Source organism: Sapajus apella, unplaced genomic scaffold (assembly GCF_009761245.1).
Source record: "Sapajus apella isolate SASKATOON/1434 unplaced genomic scaffold, GSC_monkey_1.0 scaffold22, whole genome shotgun sequence".
Taxonomy (NCBI): Eukaryota; Metazoa; Chordata; class Mammalia; order Primates; family Cebidae; genus Sapajus; species Sapajus apella.
In genome coordinates, this window is record NW_022436962.1 from 10,276,831 (window position 1) to 10,295,655 (window position 18,825).

Below are 18,825 nucleotides of genomic sequence, written 5' to 3' on the forward strand. Positions count from 1 at the left end.
ATATACTTTAAAAGCTACTTAAGTAAGGTGGAAGCAGTTCCATTAAAAAAATTAGGATGTTAAAAAGATAAAGCCAAAGTATTATATCATCTGGGTCCTTATCTGCTTTCCCATTTAATAGCATCCTGCTCTCCCCGTCGCCGCGTGTGGGGAGCTGCCTCATTCTTTTATGATGCCGCACGTTGTATGGATTTGCTGTCATTTATCTTACCAGCCTCTTATTGGTAGGCATTTAGGTTGTTACCAGTTTTTTGCCATTAAAATGATTTATGAATATAATTTGTAGGATGGTTTCCTGCTGGGTAAATACTGGGTCCAAGGTTTGAACATTTACAATTTAGATAGATACAGTATTCCTCCCCAAAAAATACTAGTTTATTTTCCTACCAACTGAGAATGTAAGAATGTGCCTTTTCTCCCCAGATCTTTGCATAAACCCAGGAGTTTTGTTTTGGTCAAATGTTAATTTTTTTTGCCTGTCTGGTGAGTGATCATCATTGTTTTTCCAAACATTTCTGTTAGAGCTACACTGAGCGTCTTCCATTCAGCCATCTGTGTTTCTTTTGCTTTGAACTGCCTGTTCTTATCCTTTGGCCATTTTTATATTGGGTTGTTGATCTTCTACAATTTATTTGTCTGAGTTAAGTTAGCCTTTTATCCATCATGTGTTGCAAGTGTTTTAAAGATTTGTCATTTACAGTGCGATTTTTAGGCCTCTTGACTTTTTGCTGAGCCCCAGGCTTTTGCGACTGCCTGTGACCACTCTGCAGAGGGGGCGGACAGGGACGGTGGCCTGCACTGGAGCCAGGCCCCATCTTCTGGGCCACGTGGTGGTTTTAAGGCTTTTGATACTGGGATTCCCCGTTGTAAGTTTTAGCGTTGTTTTGGATAGGGACTTTTCCCCATCATGTTAACGAACATTAATAACAAATAGAGACTTGCTTTTGCCTCCCAACCAGATATTTGGGAATGTGTGCGTCCACCTGAAGGGTCTGTGTGGCATCTTTATCTCATCAACCTTCTAAGGCTTTTTAAATCTGTTGTTGGATTTATGTTTAGATCATGGTTCTGGGGGAGAACCATCAGTCAGTCCTCACTGAGCTTTGCCGAGGCTCTGAAAGGAGGACATCTTCTTTTCCCCCGTCAATGTAGAGGAAAGTCAGTAGTTCAGCCAAGATTGTTCTGCCTGCCACCTCTCACACTTCCAAGCTGGGATAATTGAGAAGTGTGACATCTCACTCCATCCTGTAAGCAGCTGTCTGTAATTTTGAGAGATGAGAGGGATTCTCCCTTAAACCATTGCTGCTTTTATGGCAGCATCTTCTTTCTTTCCTTTGCAGCATAAGTCACAGTGTATAATTAAAACTGTTTTCTTTGAACCTGTTTTTTACGTATGTTCTGCACTAAAATGTTAAGTCCCGTTGCAGTCACAGGCCTTATTTGTCATGTTTTCTATTATACCCTTGGCATCCTCTAAACCAGTGTGTGGCACATGCTGGGCATTCTGCGGGTTCGCTGAGTGATCCATTCTGTGAGGTTGGGATCCAGTGCTTGTATGTCTCCTCCTATGTCCCCCTCTGGCTCCACATCTTCCATCTGGCAGGGCTTCTGGAAGCCCCAGAGATATACTCCATGGCCATAGGGCCTGAGGCGTGGATGGCCATCCTCTGACTAAAATTTGGAGAGCTAAGCTTCTTTGTTTTTTTAAAAGGTAACGTATACTAATTGTAAATCGCCTAGAAAATAAAGACATAATAAAGGAAATTAAATCTCCTGTGATTCTGTTTTTCAGAGATCATTACTATTAACAACTCATTGAGTCTTAATGCCTTTATTTATTTTTATTTTTTTGAGATAGAGTCTCGCTCTGTTGCCCAGGCTGGAATGCAATGGCGGGATCTCAGCTCACTTCACCCTCCGCCTCCTGGGTTCACGTGATTTTTCCCACCTCAGCCTCCCAAGTAGCTGGGATCACAGGTGCGTCCCAGCATGGCTGGCTAGCTTTTTTGTATTTTTTGATAAGAGACAGGGTTTCACTATGTTGACCAGGCTGGTCATGAACTTCTGACTTCAAGTGATCTGCCTGCCTTGGCCTCCCAAAGTGCTGGGATTATAGACGTGAGCCGCCACGCCCAGCTCCAATGCTTTTATTGTTTTTATATACAGATCCAAATAAATATTCATAGAGCACTGAGTTTATAGTATACATAGGGTTTGTAACTTCCACTTAACATCAGACATGTTCTGATAACTAAAGGAAGTATAGATTGGGATTTGTGATGCAAACAGCTGTGAGCCAGGTACATCTTTTGTTTATTAACTACCCAGTCTCAGGTATTTCTTAATAGTTTGTTTGCCATTTCTAGTAAAAGTAAATAACTCTTGAGATGTATATATTCTTAAAGATACACCTATGATTAGTACCTTAGGGTGAAATTCTCAAAGTAGAATTTTAACATCAAAGGGTTTGCACTTTAAGATGTTTTCAGCCTCCATTTCTGGCTGTTGCTGTTGTGGACAGTCTTGGGCAGATTTTGCATTCTTTGCCTTACTGTGGAGTGGTGGAAAGGAGGCTTTAGGAGCAGCCACAGCAGGATTCAAATTCTAGCCCTGCCAGGGACAACTGGCCACAAGGTCGTGAAGTAATGACTCAATGAGTTTTCTCATTTATAAAACAGGATATTTCCTCCCAGGGTAGGGGTGAAGTCAGTGAGATGACCCATTTGAAGTGCAGTTGACCCTCGAACAATGTAAGGGTTAGGGGCACTGACCCCTGAGCAGTCAACAATTCACATAAAACTTTTGATTCTCCCAAAACTACTATTAAATAATAGTCTACTGTTGACCCAAAGCCTTACTGATTACGTAAATAGTTAATTAACACATATTTTTTCTGTTCCATGTATTATATCTTTATTCTTAGAATGAAATAAGCTAAAGAAAATAAACGTCATTAAGAAAATCACACTGAGTAGGTTGAGGAAGAGGAAGGGTTGGTCTTGCTGCTGCATGGGTAGCAGAAGTGGAAGAAAATCCGTGTACAAATGGATCCACGCAGTTCAAACCTGAGTTGTTCAAGGGCCAACAGTACTTAGGAGCCACTTAGCACAGAGCACTGCCAGCGCCCCTTGACCCGCAGCCTGCTCCAGCAGCACCTTGCTAAGAGGTTTCTGGGGCTTACCTGCAGCAGCGGCCCTCCCGAGACTGCCTTCCTTTACACCCTGTGGAGCACCCTGGCCAGCCATCCTCCATGTGGTGCAGCAGAGGCACTGGTGGTCCAGGGACCGGAGTGGGTGGCCCTGGCCTGGAGGCATGGTGGGTTAGTGCGTGACACATGTGGCTTTCCTCCTGACCCCCAGCTGCCTCCTGGGAGTGAAGAGGAAGTCTTGTTTGACAACACGTACCACACACTGCACCACACACCCACAACACACTTGGTGCCAGAATCAGCCTTTTGCATCACTCTTGGCGCTGAATCAGTCTGTCTTGGGGAGGGATGTCTTCCTTTTCTCATTACATGTGCACCCCACCCTCAGCTGCCCAGCCTAGGTGGTGTAGTGAAGGAGTGTGCAGGGCTGGGATGCCACAGCCTGCTTTCCTCCTTGTGTCCCGGGGTCCCCCCTCTGCCCATTGCCCAGAGCTATTAATGGCACCTTCATTGAAATGGGTGTAATGGAATCCCAGTTGCCCACCCCAGTGGGTCTCCAACACATGGGGAGTGGGGAGCAGAATAATAATAGCAAACACGGATGCAGTAAACTACATGCCAAACACCATTCTTAGTTGTTTACATCATGCACGTCTATTAACTTGTGTAAAATAGCAACCCCATGAGGTAGGGGCTATTACTGTCCTATTAATGGATAAGGGAACCAAGGCTCAAAAGGCTTGGAAACTTCCCCAAGTTCACACAGCTAGTGATCAGCGGGGCTTGTGAAGGGGGTCCCCTGAGGCCCTGGGGCCTGCTCCTTCCCAGTCTTGTCCTCATTTCCGCCTTGCTGGTGAGTAGCACCTCAGGCCCTGGGTGCCGGCTGCTTTCCTTTCCTCTGGCCCAGCTAGGGTTCAAATGGTGACCACTCCTGAGCCTTTCCATGTGGCTCCACGATGGCAGACTCGTGGGAGGGGATGAGGGGAACCATGCACACTCTGAATAGGGGGAGAGGTCCTGTCCTTCTTCCCCTCAGGTTCTGGCAGAGACAGAGAGGCATGGGACTGTGTTTAGGCAGCTCCTACAGCTCCCTCACTGCCACTGTCCTAGAGATTCCTCCCCAGGCAGTGGGCTCTGTAGCCTGGCCCCCTGCCCCTGCCACAGTTGGCAAGGGGCCATGCCTGTTGGGTTGCAGCCAAGCACATGCAATCGTTAACCTTTTCTATAGTGTAAGAGAATTTCAGGCACAAACTGCGTGGGGCTGAGGTGAGTCACAATGTTGGACTGGGGCTTAGTTTGGGCTTAAAGTATTTCACAATTCCTCCAGGCATTCTTGACCAGCGATCTGTGGCTTTTTAGTAGGAAGACCCTTCCTTCTTCTAGTCTCTGGTCCTCAGAGCTGTGTTCCAGGGCCTGTTGGCCTCCACGGCCTATGGCCATGGCTATGCCCAAGGAGTGGGAGCCTTGGCTTCTGGGTGGACCTGCTGCCTCACTCTGCTGGTGGCCTCTGGCAGTGCCCTAGGAGTCCTGCTTTCCTTCCTCGTCTCTTCTCTGGCTCCGCGCGCAGGCCATCTCCCCTGCTGTTCTTTACTTAGCGCTGTACTCCAGATTAGTGCATTCTTGGTTTCCTCCCTCCAGGCTTTCTGCACTCCTCACTTGTCCACAAAGCCACCTGGGTGCTTCCGGGCTGTGTGCCCATGACGTCAGCCAGCCTGCCTGACCCATTTGATGGTCTTTCGTTGCTTGGGTTGATTTTCCTATCCAGTCAGGGATTTCTGATAAACATGCACCTGGGTATCGGATGTCAGTGACCAGTCTTCATGGGAAATTCTTGCTGTGTTTCTCTAAGAAATTAAAAATACTACCTTTTCCAATTTACTTCAGGACAGAGAGGACAGCTCACCTCACTCAGTCACTGGGGGAGAGAGTTTAGAAGGGAGAAGACGCAACAGAATGAGGGGGTGTGGGCTCAGTAATTCCTAACCACCAAGTGAGGGAAGGAAGGGGGAGGGAGTAAACAGAAATCAAATTAGATCTTGCCCACTGGAAATACAGTTAGGTTGGGGAGATAAGGCATAAATATGCAAAATGGTAAGTTTTTTGAAAGTGAAAAGTACCCTATATAGAGTTTTTGAAGCATCTTCAAGGATATTGTTTTATGAAGTTGAATCTAATTTTATAGATGAGGAAACACTTTTCAGGAATATAGATGGCCTTGCTTGATACAAGCTAGGAAGTGCAGAACCAAGATTGGAAATGCATATGATTCCAAAGCCCAGGTTCACTGTGCTGCATCCGTCCGTCTCCTCTAATGGGAAGAGATTTTGTGCAAGTCTGGAAGTGCAATGTGAACCCAGCCCTTCTTGCTGCAGTCTCTCCTTTGCCTTGTGCCATGCGCTCTTAACGTGTCTAGGGCAGAAAGCATGGAACTTGCAATGGGCTCTGGGAGTTCAGGGGGTGTCAGGGTGCATGCATTTGGGTTTGGACCTTGGTGCATCCCATTTAGCACAGCTCTGGTTGGCAGATGTCCTTGTCGTGGTAACTGGGCTGAAGACAGAAACCCAGCCTATACTCTTGCTGGTAACTTGTACTGGTTACATCCACATGCTCCAGGCTCAACTCACTGGTGACAGAGGGACCTCCCTCTACCGTGGCACTAATGGTACTGGTTGACAGTGATGAATGCCTTTCTGATAACAAAGCATTTTTAGAGGTATTATTTCATTAGATGCTCATGATGTTTCTGTGAGGGGGAGGCTAGGCAGATATCATCACTCCTAAATGCCTGTGGCACAGGCTCTGAAAGGTAGACCTCTCTGTGAGGCTGTGCAAGAAGAAATTGACAAATTTCAGACCGGGCCAAGTCTTCCCCAGTTGTAACTCTACAACCACACATTGCCTCTGAGTAAATTTGACAACTTGATTCTTCTCTGTGCTCCAGTTCCTATGTGCCTGTAGGGGGCGATAGAGGTTATTTCTGCTTAGCTGCTGTGGAAACCTTGTTCCTGAACCCTTGGGAATTTAGCACTCTTACAGCATGTAATCTCACTGGATTTTAAGCATTTTTCTGTGTCTCCCCTCGTATCTTCTGACCCCCCGCTAACCTAGGCTCTTCCAGATCAGGACCCCTCTATTTGGTTTTGACATTCAGTGCAATGCATGGCCCATAGTAGGAACTCAGAAAATGCTTGTTGGATTGAACAAAAGAAATTGGCCAGTGCCTTCTCCTCTTAGAGCATGCGAAAGTAAACTTTTTTCCTGGTACATCCAAATGTATGAAGTTGAAGGATGGGTGAAGTGGCTCACGCCTCTAATTCCAGCACTTTGGGAGGCCAAGACGGGGTATCACTTGAGACCAGGAGTTTGAGACCAGCCTGGCCAACATCATTAAAACCCTGTCTGCTAAAAATACCAAAAAATTAGCTAGACATAGTGGCTCACACCTGTAATCCAAGCTACTCAGGAGGCTGAGGTGGGAGAATCGCTTGAACCTGGGAGGGGGAGGTTGTAGTGAGCCAAGATTGTGCCACTGCACTACAGCCTGGGCAACAGAGCGAAATCCTGTCTCAAAAACAAAAAAACCCGAATGAAGTTGAAAGTGGCAGAACTCAAGACCCATGCGGTGTCCTCATATGGCCACAAGGTGGCAGTGTGACCTCGTAGGAACCTTGACTCCTGCAACTATGGGCTCCAGCCAACCATGACTCCATGGGAGAGACCCAGTTATCTTGTCATTGATTCCCTCTAGACACCTGATGGGGAATGGCCTCTGCAAAGTCAGTCTGAGAAGTCTTGGCTTCCAACCTCCTCTAAAAGCTAGGTGGTATGGTGGAAAGACTTGGTCTTTGGAGTCTACCAGGCCTGGATTCCAGCCTTGGCTCTGCCTTTTCTCAGAAATGTAGCCTTGGGCATGCTACTTTCCTGAGCTTCACTTTCCTCATCCTGCAAAATGTCAAATGTTGTACAGTTAGGAAAAGCCCAACACATCATGGGCCATAGCATAAATGTATGCCATCCTTACTGTTGGAAATACTTGTTTGCCCTTCCCTGCCATCCGCCATCTCCACCTTGGCCATCTGATCTTATCTGCAAGCTTCAGACACTTTGCAGCAGGTTCTCGGCCCTCCCTACTGTATCATCCCAGCTCCACTCCACCTCAGTCAGTCAGTTAGCACCTGCTTCCTACGTTTCCCCCCGCCTGGATGCCTTCCCTGTGCCTGTCCATTTTCTTCCCAGCCTGTCTCCTGGACACCCTAGCCCTCTGCTTGTCCAAAGCAGCTGGAGTGTGGACTGCATCTTGACTTCCCATGAAGATGCTAGATCTGTGAGTGTCCCTGTCTTAATTATTTTGGCACCTGTGCTTGCACTTAGCAGACGATCAGTGATAAAAATGACAGCTATTAGTGAGCACATGTGACCTCACTCTGTGAGGTGCTTTGTGGAGATATTCATTTAATCCTTACAACAAATCTGTGAAACAGAAGCCATTATCCCCACTTTACAAAGGATGGGTAGATCAGGATACTTTTGGCCCCAAGCAATAAAAATTTTCATGAAAAGCAGCTTAAACAGTAAGAAAAGTTTATTATCTTGTCAGAAAGAAGTCATGAGGTATCCTTGGTTGATGTCAGCAACAATCCAGGTGGTTGCCATCTCTCCTGGTGGCCTTCCTCAGTGCATTGGTTTATCCTCTTAGGCCCCCCTTACTGGTCATGATGTGCTTGTCACGGCCCCAGTTGCCATATACAGGAGTGATGATATAGGCTTCCTGTGCTCCCTTTAAGAAGTCTCTTAGCAGATTTCTTACAAAGATCTTGGTCAGTTGGGTGGTAGGCTTGTTCCCAAGCGAGTCACTAGCAAAGGAATTGGAATTAATGAGACTGGCTTAGACAAGTCAAGAGTGAACTCCTGAGGCTGGTGAGGAGCTAGCCTCCTGTAATACTCCCAGCCAACTGATCCAGGGATAAGAAGGGGCATCAATGAGGCTCAGCCAGTTAAGTTACTTGCTCAAGCTTGCCGATCCAGTAATAACTGGATTCAGACCAGTATCTGGCTGACTTCCAAGGCCTTCTGTTGCTTGGTTGAAGTCAGCCACAGAGGTAGAGAGGACATCGCTCTGGATTTGGTGTGCTGGGGCTGAGTAATTGCGGAGGTACCTTTTCCTATGGACTTTGGAGTCTCCCCTTGCTCTAGTCCCCTTTCCAATGCTGTCTTGGTTTTTCTCAGTCTGCCTTTCTCCCCCTAACCCCTTCACCCCCTGCTTCCCAGTACCTGACTGCTGCTTGCCTTCTGGAGCAGACGTCATGGCCTAAACTGAAGATAGGCCCTAAGCTGGACTGAATGGTCCGAGGGCTGATCTCAGTGTAGTTGTCAAGGCCCCAAGAGGGTCATGGTGAGATTTCATATAGAGCAGATAAGGAACTGCAGAGGCCTCAGGAAATGTGCCGGGGGGCTGGTAGGGAGTGGCCAGCGGGAGTGGGGGCTTTGTGGTATGTCGGTGGTGATGCCAGGGCATGCGGGCCAGGGGCTTAGAGCAGGCCCATGTGAGAGTGCAGTTCCTCAGGAAGTTGTTTGGCCTGCAGATGCTTCAGGACTGCCCCAAGGCCCGCAGGGAGGTGGAGCTGCACTGGCGGGCCTCCCAGTGCCCGCACATCGTGCGGATCGTGGATGTCTATGAGAATCTGTATGCAGGGAGGAAGTGCCTGCTGATTGTCATGGAATGGTAAGCAGCCACTGTTCTGGTCCCTGCCCAGCCTGTCCCCACTCCCCACCCAGGTGCCTTGCCCTCTGAGGACAGCCCAGGAGTGGGCCTGAAGCCTGGAATGTCACCACTTGATTTCTTTTGGGGGCAGTGGAGAGTGGCGTCAGGATGCAGTGTTCTCTGGATCTCACTGTGGCTTTGTTTCAGTTTGGACGGTGGAGAACTCTTTAGCCGAATCCAGGACCGAGGAGACCAGGCGTTCACAGAAAGAGGTAGAAACGATCTGCTGCGGGAACAGGTGCAGGCAGGCAGGGCAGTGGAGGTCTGAAGGGGCCTCTGCAGTGCCTGCTCTCGGGGAAGGGTGTGGAGGCTGATACCCCTCCAGCATGCTGCAAGGGGTGCCTCAGCTGACCAGGGCAGCTCCTGGTGGCTTTGTTTCTGGGGTGGGTGGTGGCTGTGGGGAACCTCAGGCTGCACAGAGGTGGGACTGGTGCACTGGGCTTTCAAGTCTAATGATGTGTCTTCGTGACTTTCTTTCCCACTCCCCCTTACCTCCCCTCTACAGAAGCATCCGAAATCATGAAGAGCATTGGTGAGGCGATCCAGTATCTGCACTCCATCAACATTGCCCATCGGGATGTCAAGGTGCCAGCTGTTCACAGCCCTGAGCCCGAGTACTGTGGGAGCAGCAGGGGGGCTATGCCACCCCGGGGATGGTTGCCAGGCCACCCTGCATCCTTACTGCCTGGTTCCTGAGCATACCATTCTCTGCCCTCTCTGCCCATGGGCAAACCCATAAACCCAGTAGTGAAACATTCTCTGGCCACACTCAGCCCTGTGGTTCTCCGCAGGCAGAATCTCACAGACACATTCTTGGTTTCTCTGTCCCTGTGGTGTTTACTGCGGGTTCTGTGTGTCAGTCTCTCATCTCCAGGCACTCTGGAAACCCAGCGGAGGCAGACACCTGCCCACAGAGAGCTGCCGCTCCTCGTGGTGGGCAGCACATGGGCCAGGCAGACACCCATAGAGAGCTGCCGCTCCTTGTGGTGGACAGTGCCCGGGATAGGCAAATGGTTGCTGGATGAGCAGAGGAAGGGAGGAACCAGGACCCCTTTGGTTTCTGACAGCCCCTCCCAGCTCCAACAGGGTTGTTATTTTTCTCTCTCTTTCTGTAGCCTGAGAATCTCTTATACACCTCCAAAAGGCCCAACGCCATCCTGAAACTCACAGACTTTGGCTTTGCCAAGGAAACCACCAGCCACAACTCTTTGACCACCCCTTGTTATACGCCATACTATGTGGGTAAGTCCACAGGAGGCCCAGGGACCTAGGCTTTTCCCAGAACTTTTCTCAGCCCCCTCTTCTTGGCTCAGCGGGGGGGCCGCAGAGCCTAGGAGAGTTGTGTCTGTATGACCCCTTCTGGTGCTGGTTCTGCTGGGACCTGCTGAGAAGCAGGGCTCGTTAGAGCGAAACTGCAGTGGAGGAAGTGTAGGGAAGACTGTACCAGGAGCTTTCTGAGAAGAGCCATGGTTTCCATCAGATTCTCAGTGGCGTCTGGGACCCAGGTCTTGTTCTGGGCTCATTGGCATGGAAGAAGCTTTCAAAGCGTGTTCAGAGTGTCTCAGATTAAATGGATGGCATGAGACTTAAGATCCTAGTTCCAGGGTTTCTCGTGGAGAACGGTGTCTGTTCCAGTCCTGGGGCTGGGCTTCGGCTCTTCCTCCTGCGCCCCAGCTGCTGCCACCTCATGACAGGCTGAAAGGCTGGGAGGGGGAGCATCTTTCACAGAGAAACTGAGTGGATTGCAGGGTTCTGAGAGCCGGGCCCACCCATGTTGACCTTTGGTTTACAGCTCCAGAAGTGCTGGGCCCAGAGAAGTATGACAAGTCCTGTGACATGTGGTCCCTGGGTGTCATCATGTACATCCTGTGAGTGTGCTGGGGAGGGGACTGGGTGGGGCTGGGAGTCAGGGCAGGCTGTACATCTCCAGGTCAAGAGGAAGAGGCAGATGTTAGCATTCTCCTTTGGACAGGGGAGTCCCCTGCGTGCCCCTTCTCTCAGTTCCCGTAGCTAAGTAGCATTGTAAACCAGCTCATGGGTGCCTTAGATACTTGCTATGCTAGATTCCTGGGCCCAGTCCTTGACTGTATGTTAAGCCTGTTCAGTGAGCCCCGATTTCTCTGTGACCTTTACAAGGAGAAGAGCCTGTTTCTCATTCTGTTCCTGGTGCAGGGTCCCTAAGTAACAGCTGCCTGGTCTCCCACTTCCTTCCTCTTGTTGATGCAGGCTGTGTGGGTATCCCCCCTTCTACTCCAACCACGGCCTTGCCATCTCTCCGGGCATGAAGACTCGCATCCGAATGGGCCAGTATGAATTTCCCAACCCAGAATGGTCAGAAGTATCAGAGGAAGGTAAGAACCAGGTTTTTAGGACAAGGGGAATAGCGCGCGTGCGTACGTGCGTGTGTGTGTGTGTGTGTGTGTGTGTGTCACGTGTGGGCCTCCATCTCATGTGGTGTAACTGTGGGTTAGCACCTGCACCCACACCTGAGGGGTGCATCCTGCCTGTGTGGAGGGCTGGAGGCAAGGCCAAGGCTGTGGGTCTGTGTAGTGCCTATAAGTGGTATAGCCATAACAGTCCTTGGGGGAGTTCCTTGGGCAGTCTGCCTCCATGCCACCTCTCTTTGAACCCCATGAAAACTGGGAGAAGGAGCAGACCAGGGAGAGTGGCCCCTGAGCTGTCCCTGCCCCCTGTCCCACCCCGCAGTGAAGATGCTCATTCGGAACCTGCTAAAAACAGAGCCCACCCAGAGAATGACCATCACCGAGTTTATGAACCATCCCTGGATCATGGTAAGCTCGGCAGGCTGGGGAGCCTTGGGTCCCACGGGACTGTTCCGCAGGACAGGGTCTTAGCCAGGACTCTGCCCACCCCAGGCTTTGATTCGGACCCCTTTTGTCTCTTCTCAGCAATCAACGAAGGTCCCTCAAACCCCACTGCACACCAGCCGGGTCCTGAAGGAGGACAAGGAGCGGTGGGAGGATGTCAAGGTGAGGGGCACCACTGGGTGAGAGGGGATCCAGGTGGGGTGGGCGGCTTGCGGGGAGTGCCCAGGTGTGAGGCATGGTGCTGGCAGAGGAGAGCTCGATTCTGCATCTCTTACCCCAGGGGTGTCTTCATTACAACAAGAACAGTAACTGGGCCACTTGGCTGATCAGGTTGTGAGCAGAGGATTCTGTTCCTGCCCAAACTACCAGAGCTGTTTCTTTTCTTTCTTTTGAAATGGAGTCTTGCTCTGTCACCCAGGCTGGAGTGCGATGGCACCATCTCTGCTCACTGCAGTCTCCATCTCCTGGGTTCAAGCGGTTCCTCTGCCTCAGCCTCCCAAGTAGCTGGGAGGCGTCCACCACCACACCCAGCTGACTTTTTGTATTTTTAGTAGAGATGGGGTTTCACCATGTTGTCCAGGCTGGTCTTGAACTGCTGACCTCAAGTGATTCACCTGCTTTGGCCTCCCAAAGTGCTAGGATTACAGGCATGAGCCACCATACCTGGCCACTGCTGGGGCTGTTTCTTTGAATCCCTTTACTCCCTGGGTCTCTAACGGGACCTTAAAGACCATCAGATATAATCATCTTCTAATTTTGCAGAAGAGAAACCGAGGCCCAGAGGCAGAGGCCAATGTACTCCAGGTCACGCAGCTGGTGACTGATGGGGGCGGACCAGATCCAGGTTTCCTGACTCCTGGTCCAGGGCTCTTTCAGCTTTCCTGCTGGGTCACTGGGGGCCTCTGAGGGAACAGCAGCAGTGCTGTAGCCAGGCTCTCTGCTGGCCGGCACTGGGGTGAGGCTGCCGTCAGCAGCGTGGACCACTAACCAGCCCATCTTCTCTCTCTGCTTCCACCCCCGCTGCCCTCACCCTGCCCTTGTCATGTCTCTGCCTCTCATGTCTCTCTCCTGCCATCTCTCCTTCCTGTCTTCTGGCTCTCTCTGTGCCTTTCTGGTGCTGCTGTGGCCCCAGGAGGAGATGACCAGTGCCTTGGCCACAATGCGTGTTGACTATGAGCAGATCAAGATAAAAAAGATTGAAGATGCGTCCAACCCTCTGCTGCTGAAGAGGCGGAAGAAAGCTCGGGCCCTGGAGGCCGCGGCCCTGGCCCACTGAGCCACCACGCTGCTCCTGCCCGTGGGAGGACAAGCAATAACTCTCTACAGGAATATATTTTTTAAACGAAGAGACACAGAACTGTCCACATTTGCCTCCTCTCCTCCTCAGCTGCATGGAGCCTGGAACTGCATCAGTGGCTGAATTCTGCCTTGGTTCTGGCCACCCCAGAGTGGGAGAGGCTGGGAGGTTGGGAGGCTGTGGAGAGAAGTGAGCAAGGTACTCTTGAACCTGTGCTCGTTTTGCAATTTTATCGGTAATCTGACTTAGAGTTTTTATGAAACCTCTTTTGTTGTCCTGCCCCTACTCCTCCTCTCCACCAGACGCCTTCCTCTCTGGATACTGCAAACGCTTGTGGTTTGTTAGAGGGTATTTGTGGAAACTGTCATAGGGATTGTCCCTGTGTTGTCCCATCTGCCCTCCCTATTTCCCCACAACAGCCTGGGGTCGTCCCCGCCGGCTCACGCGTTCTGGGAGCTAACGGCCATCTTGGAGGAGGATGCCATGCACCTCCTCTCTCAGAGCCCTCAGACATCTCCAGTGCGCCAGACAAATAGGAGTGAGTGTATGTGTGTGTGTATGTGTGCACACGTGTGTACGAGTGCGCAGATCTGTGCCTGGGATCGTGCATTCGAGGGGCCAGGGGCAGGCATGGCTGCAGAGGGAGACGGCCCTGCTGGGGCTTAGGAACCTTCTCCCTTCTTGGATCTGCCCTGCCCATGCTGAGCCTGCCACAGTGCCTGGGAAGCCCGTCCAGATTCTGTCTCCGTTAGCTGAGTTCTGGGAGGCAGAGAGGAGTGACCGGGCACTGGCACAGCGATCAGGAAGACTGGACCCCCAGCCCCCAGGGCCCCCTTTCCCCCACTTAGTGCTGGTCCTAGGTCTTCCGTGGCACTTATCTACTGAATGACCTCTCTGCTTCCCCTTCTTGCCATTATTAACACATTTGTGTTTATTTTCCTTAAAGTTCTAGCCATTTCTCCATGGGCCGCCTCTCAGCTCATGTGGGTGAGCCTGGGCAGCTTCTGTTGACAAAGCTTTTGCATTTCCTGTGTCTCCCCTGGTTCTGGGGCATCAGCCAGCTACCTTATGGGCAAAGGCAGGGCCACTTATGAGGTCTTTCCTCAAATTTCCATTGTGTGGCCTGGTGGGTGGGGGGGAGTCTTTGCACCAAAGATGTCCCGACTTGGCTCCCTTGCCCATCAGCCATTTGCCATCACCCCAAACAACTCAGCTTCGGGGCCGGTGAGGGGAGGGGCCTCCCCCAGCACAAATGAGGAGCAACTGGGGATAGGCTCCCTGTGCCATAGCCCCCCACTCCCCCTTCCCTTGGAGGGAGAGGTGGCAGGAAGACTTCACCTTTCCTCTCCCTCAGGGGCAGGTGGTGGAGGGGCGTCCAGGGTCGTCTTTGTGCATGGGGGAAGGCGCTGGGTACCTGCAGCATCTCCCTCGTCTCAGATGGTGTGTCCAGCACTCGATTGTTGTAAACTGTTGTTTTGTATGAGCGAAATTGTCTTTACTAAACAGATTTAATAGTTGAAAGTTTTTTTTTTCCTCTTTCTTCCTGGGGCTCAGGCCTAGCCCCGACTGCCTCCATGTGCAGAGGGGTTTTGTGGTGGGGGAGGGTGGATTGGGGGCCTTGGGAGAGGAGGTGAGGGCCTCCTGGGTGAGCAGTCAGCACCTCATTGGTGAGGACCTGGGCAGGATGTGTGTAGGGCATCCTCAAAGCAGGACAGGGAGGCTGCAAGGGTTTCAGCCCATCTTTTACCAGATTCAGAATCAGGAGCCAAGCTCTTTTTGGCATATGATTCTTTGACCTGCAGAGCCACCACCAGGTGCTGGCACCTTTAGCCTGCAAAAGCCAGCTGGTATAGGGTCCAGGGAAGAGGGGTTGGTGGTGAATTGGTTGAAATCCTGGCAAAGAGACCAGGGGAGCAGGTTAGTGTAGCACCTGCACGCTCCGGGAGGCGGCAATGGGCGTCATGCGGAAGCCAAATGCTCCACCTCCGAGCTGGAAGACCTCAGAGTTCCTGTGGCCCATTCTCAGTGCACAGAGGAGAAGACTGAGGCCCAGAACTGGGGCCACGTGATGAGCTGACCTGCAGCAGAGTCTGAAGTAGAAACTGGGCTGCCTGCCCCATTGCACTCCCTCCGGGTCAGGTGGAGAAATAGCACATCCTCCACTGTGTCACCCGCATTTTCTTATGTTACCCTCAGAGCTGCCAGGGAGAGGCTATATAGGGTGGCTGCTGATTTCTGTTTCATGTGTGAGGAAAGTAACTGAGAGGGCGAGATAATGTGCTAGGGGGTCACGCAGCTGCATGGTGGGATTGGAACTCAGATCCCTCTCCCTGCTGAGAGACTTTCTTGTCCCCTCTGCCGCCAGAAGAACTACGTCTCCACGCTCAGCTCATGAGGACAGCAGGCCCTGGACCTCCCCTCTATGACAGTGGGTTGCTGAGTTTGATTCCCACCTTGAGACTCGACTCATCACTCTAAAATCACTGCTCAAAACAAACCAGCGTGGGGTTTTGCTTTCAGAGAAATCCATGTACTTTGTTTGCACTTATGAAGGTGTTAGAAGCAATGAGAGCTCGAGAAGGAGGAATGAGGGGTAGTAGGAGGGAGTCAGGGAGAGAAGGAGAGGAAGTTGTCAGAGCTCTGCTGTCTTAAGAAGCTGTGTTCATTTCCTGTTGACAAAGCCTCTGCCATATAAATCTTAATGGCTTAAACAACACAGATTTATGATATTCCTGTTCGGTAGGTCAGGAGTGGGATAGGGTCTTACTAGGCTGGCTGGAGTCCAGGTCTCAGCAGGGATGCATTCCTCTTTGGGGGCGTGTTTCCTTGCCTTTTCCAGTTCTGGAGGTTTCCTGCATTCCTTGGCTTGTGGCCCCCTTTCTCCATCTTCAACCAGAAACGTCACATATTTCTGATCCTTCTGTGGTCACATCTCTCTGACCCAGCTGGTGTGATAAGATTGAGCCCACCCAGATAAGCCAGGATAATCTCCTCATTGCAGGGTTCTTAACCATAATCCCATCTGCAAAGTTCCCTTTGCCGTGTAAAGGAACATATCCACAGTCTAGGGACCAGGACATAGGCATCACTGGGGGCCAGGATTCTGTCACAGAGGCCCGTCTCACAGCCTCCTTGTCCTCATGCCCAACGTTGGCCCTTGTGTTTTGCTTCCTTCCCTGACTCAGCCCAGTTCAGGAGGATGCTTTTGTGGTCAGCAAGGATTTAGCCTGGGGTTGGCTTTCAGGGAAGATGGCTGGGGTGAAAGGCCAGGAGGTGTCTGGCGTGATTAGTGGGGTCTTGCCACACCTTTCTACTCCCCGTGCCTATGCCCCTGACCTTCCATGCTGGCATGGCCCTGTGAGTCCCTGTCCCCAGAGAGAACCTAACACCTCTGCTAAATGCTGGGGTGGGATCCCCCTAAGGGCAGATGCTGGCTTGTGTGGGTTCAGGGGCAGGTGTGCTTCTGGAACACCCTTAAGTGGTGTGAGATGTAAAGAGCTTACAGACACTCCTGGGTCCCTGCCAAACGCCGATGCTGGGCTCTTCACCTCAATCTCTTCACCATCATCAGAACACTCTGAGGTAGTCATTCTCGTCTACAGCTTATCTACAAGAAACTCCGGCTCAGAGGAGTAAAGGGAATTGCCCAGTGTCACACAGCTAGTCAGGGATTCTGACCTGGATCTCCTGTTTCCAAGTTTAGAGCTTCTTTAAGAAAGCACAGCCGGGCGCGGTGGCTCAAGCCTGTAATCCCAGCACTTTGGGAGGCCGAGGCGGGTGGATCACGAGGCCAAGAGATCGAGACCATCCTGGTCAACATGGTGAAACCCCGTCTCTACTAAAAATACAAAAAATTAGCTGGGCATGGTGGTGCGTGCCTGTAATCCCAGCTACTCAGGAGGCTGAGGCAGGAGAATTGCCTGAACCCAGGAGGCGGAGGTTGCAGTGAGCCGAGATCGCGCCATTGCACTCCAGCCTGGGTAACATGAGTGAAACCCCGTCTCAAAAAAAAAAAAAGAAAGCACATGGACATTGTCTTGGCAAGGGAGTGCGGAGGGGGTGGGGAGGAGAGGAGATAGGAGGCTGGACTCCACTCCACTGAGAAAGGTCTAGTTTTCTTTGCTAGGGAATGAGGGTGATAGTCCTAGGCCCGTGGCTGTTATAAGGAATTCAGTGAGATGGTGGATTGATTTATTTGAAATGGAATCTTACTCCATCACCCATGCTGGAGTGCAGTTGTGCGATCTTGGCTCACTGCAACCTCCGCCTCCCAGATTCAAGCAGTTATCCTACCTCAGCTCCCCAAGTAGCTGGGATTACAGGTACCACCATGCCCAGCTAATTTTTGTATTTTTAGCAGAGATGGTGTTTCACCATGTTGGCCAGGCTGGTATTGAACTCCTGACCTCAAGTGATCTGGCCGCCTCAGCCTCCAAACTGCTGGGATTTATAGGCATTAGCCATTGCACTCAGCCTAGATGGTGGATTTAAATACTTTCTAAAATGCCAGCTGTCAGGTGGCCTTTATCACCAGGAGGGTTCCACCCCTCAGTGAGCTGCTCAGCAGTGGGGGCACAGGAAGCCCAAGGCTTGGAGTCAAGTCAGTGGCCTACGCTTGGTCCATGCTCCTGCTCTGAGCTTCAGGGCGGGGTGGGCGGGGGGGAGGGGGTCTCTGTTTCTTGTGGTGAGCAGGCAGTTGGGTTGGTAAACAATAACAGTAAATTTGGGGTTTTCCTTTGACTGGGTTGGAGACAGGAAATGCAGGAGGCTGTGAATGACGAGTGGGTAGCATAGCGGTGGGTTGGTCGACTGCGTAGCAGGTAGGTCGGGCCTGCTCAGGGTGTGAAGGAAATTCAGTTATTCAAGGGAGGAGGGTGAGGGTGGTGAGGCTGGGGAAAGTGGCTGGCCCACTTACTGGTGAGTGTAAACAAACCCTCTGGGTACTCTCCTGGTGGGGCGGAGTGGGGACAGGGGAGGCTTTGAGGGGCAGCCACTGCATCATCAGCCCTGAGACTGTAGCCTCTTCTGGCTGTATCTCTGGAAGCCTACATTTAGGGGCTCCAGCCACCCCAGGTCCTTTTGCTGACTTCATCTCCCTGTTGCCATCCTACACTGTCAGAAGACAGTGTGGCTCTCCAGCGTACTCAACTACTCAACTGCTAGATATCCAGACACTTGGTGTGTGCCCTGTGCTTTGGGAGAAACAAATGAAGTGTAGGACCCAGTTCCTGCCCTTGAGAACCTAGCTGAGGAGATACGAGATGCCTGTGTGCAGCAGCAAGTGGCTTGTCTTTCCCTGTACCCACAGGCCTGGACACATTAGAGGCTCTTCCAGACTGTGAGCAATGTGTCATCCAAGCCCAGGTGGCATAGGGCAGCCTCTTAGGGCCCAAGAGGTTTTGAGATGAGCATGAGTGACATAAAAAAACAGAAACCAAAACAAAAAAGCAAACTACACCCTGGATCCTTGTCCTCTGGACAAAGACCTCATCCATGCCTTGTCGGGGAGCATTGCAGTCCTTCCCCACCCAGGCATGTGAAGATTAAATGAGGCTGTGCCAAGACTGAAAAGTGAGTGATGCACAACTCATGGGCATGCAAAGATAGGCCTGCGCCCCGGCTCTGGGCCACCATTCAGCGGTTCAGTGCTTTGGCCTTTTCAGCCCAAGCTGTTCTTTGAAAAGAAGACCCTCAGCCACTATCCAAATGTGAAAAGGCCACATTTTCAACACATTCAGCACATCTTGAGCACCTCCTGTGTCCCGGCCCGAGCTTAGGACTTTGTAGACAC

At 51.2% G+C, this 18,825-nt stretch overlaps 1 protein-coding gene across 1 annotated transcript in view; it reads left to right on the top strand.

Moving 5' to 3' along the window:
* Nucleotides 1-14,555, top strand: part of MAPKAPK2 (MAPK activated protein kinase 2) — a 47,736-nt gene extending 33,181 nt beyond the window's left edge. The window contains exons 2-10 of the mRNA XM_032289033.1: nucleotides 8,731-8,870; nucleotides 9,057-9,121; nucleotides 9,415-9,494; nucleotides 10,025-10,151; nucleotides 10,702-10,777; nucleotides 11,136-11,260; nucleotides 11,616-11,701; nucleotides 11,819-11,899; nucleotides 12,870-14,555. Of these exons, the coding sequence (XP_032144924.1) occupies nucleotides 8,731-8,870; nucleotides 9,057-9,121; nucleotides 9,415-9,494; nucleotides 10,025-10,151; nucleotides 10,702-10,777; nucleotides 11,136-11,260; nucleotides 11,616-11,701; nucleotides 11,819-11,899; nucleotides 12,870-13,013 (924 nt within the window). The 3' untranslated portion in view covers nucleotides 13,014-14,555. The remainder of the gene's footprint in view (nucleotides 1-8,730; nucleotides 8,871-9,056; nucleotides 9,122-9,414; nucleotides 9,495-10,024; nucleotides 10,152-10,701; nucleotides 10,778-11,135; nucleotides 11,261-11,615; nucleotides 11,702-11,818; nucleotides 11,900-12,869) is intronic.
* The last annotated feature ends 4,270 nt before the right edge of the window (nucleotides 14,556-18,825 follow it).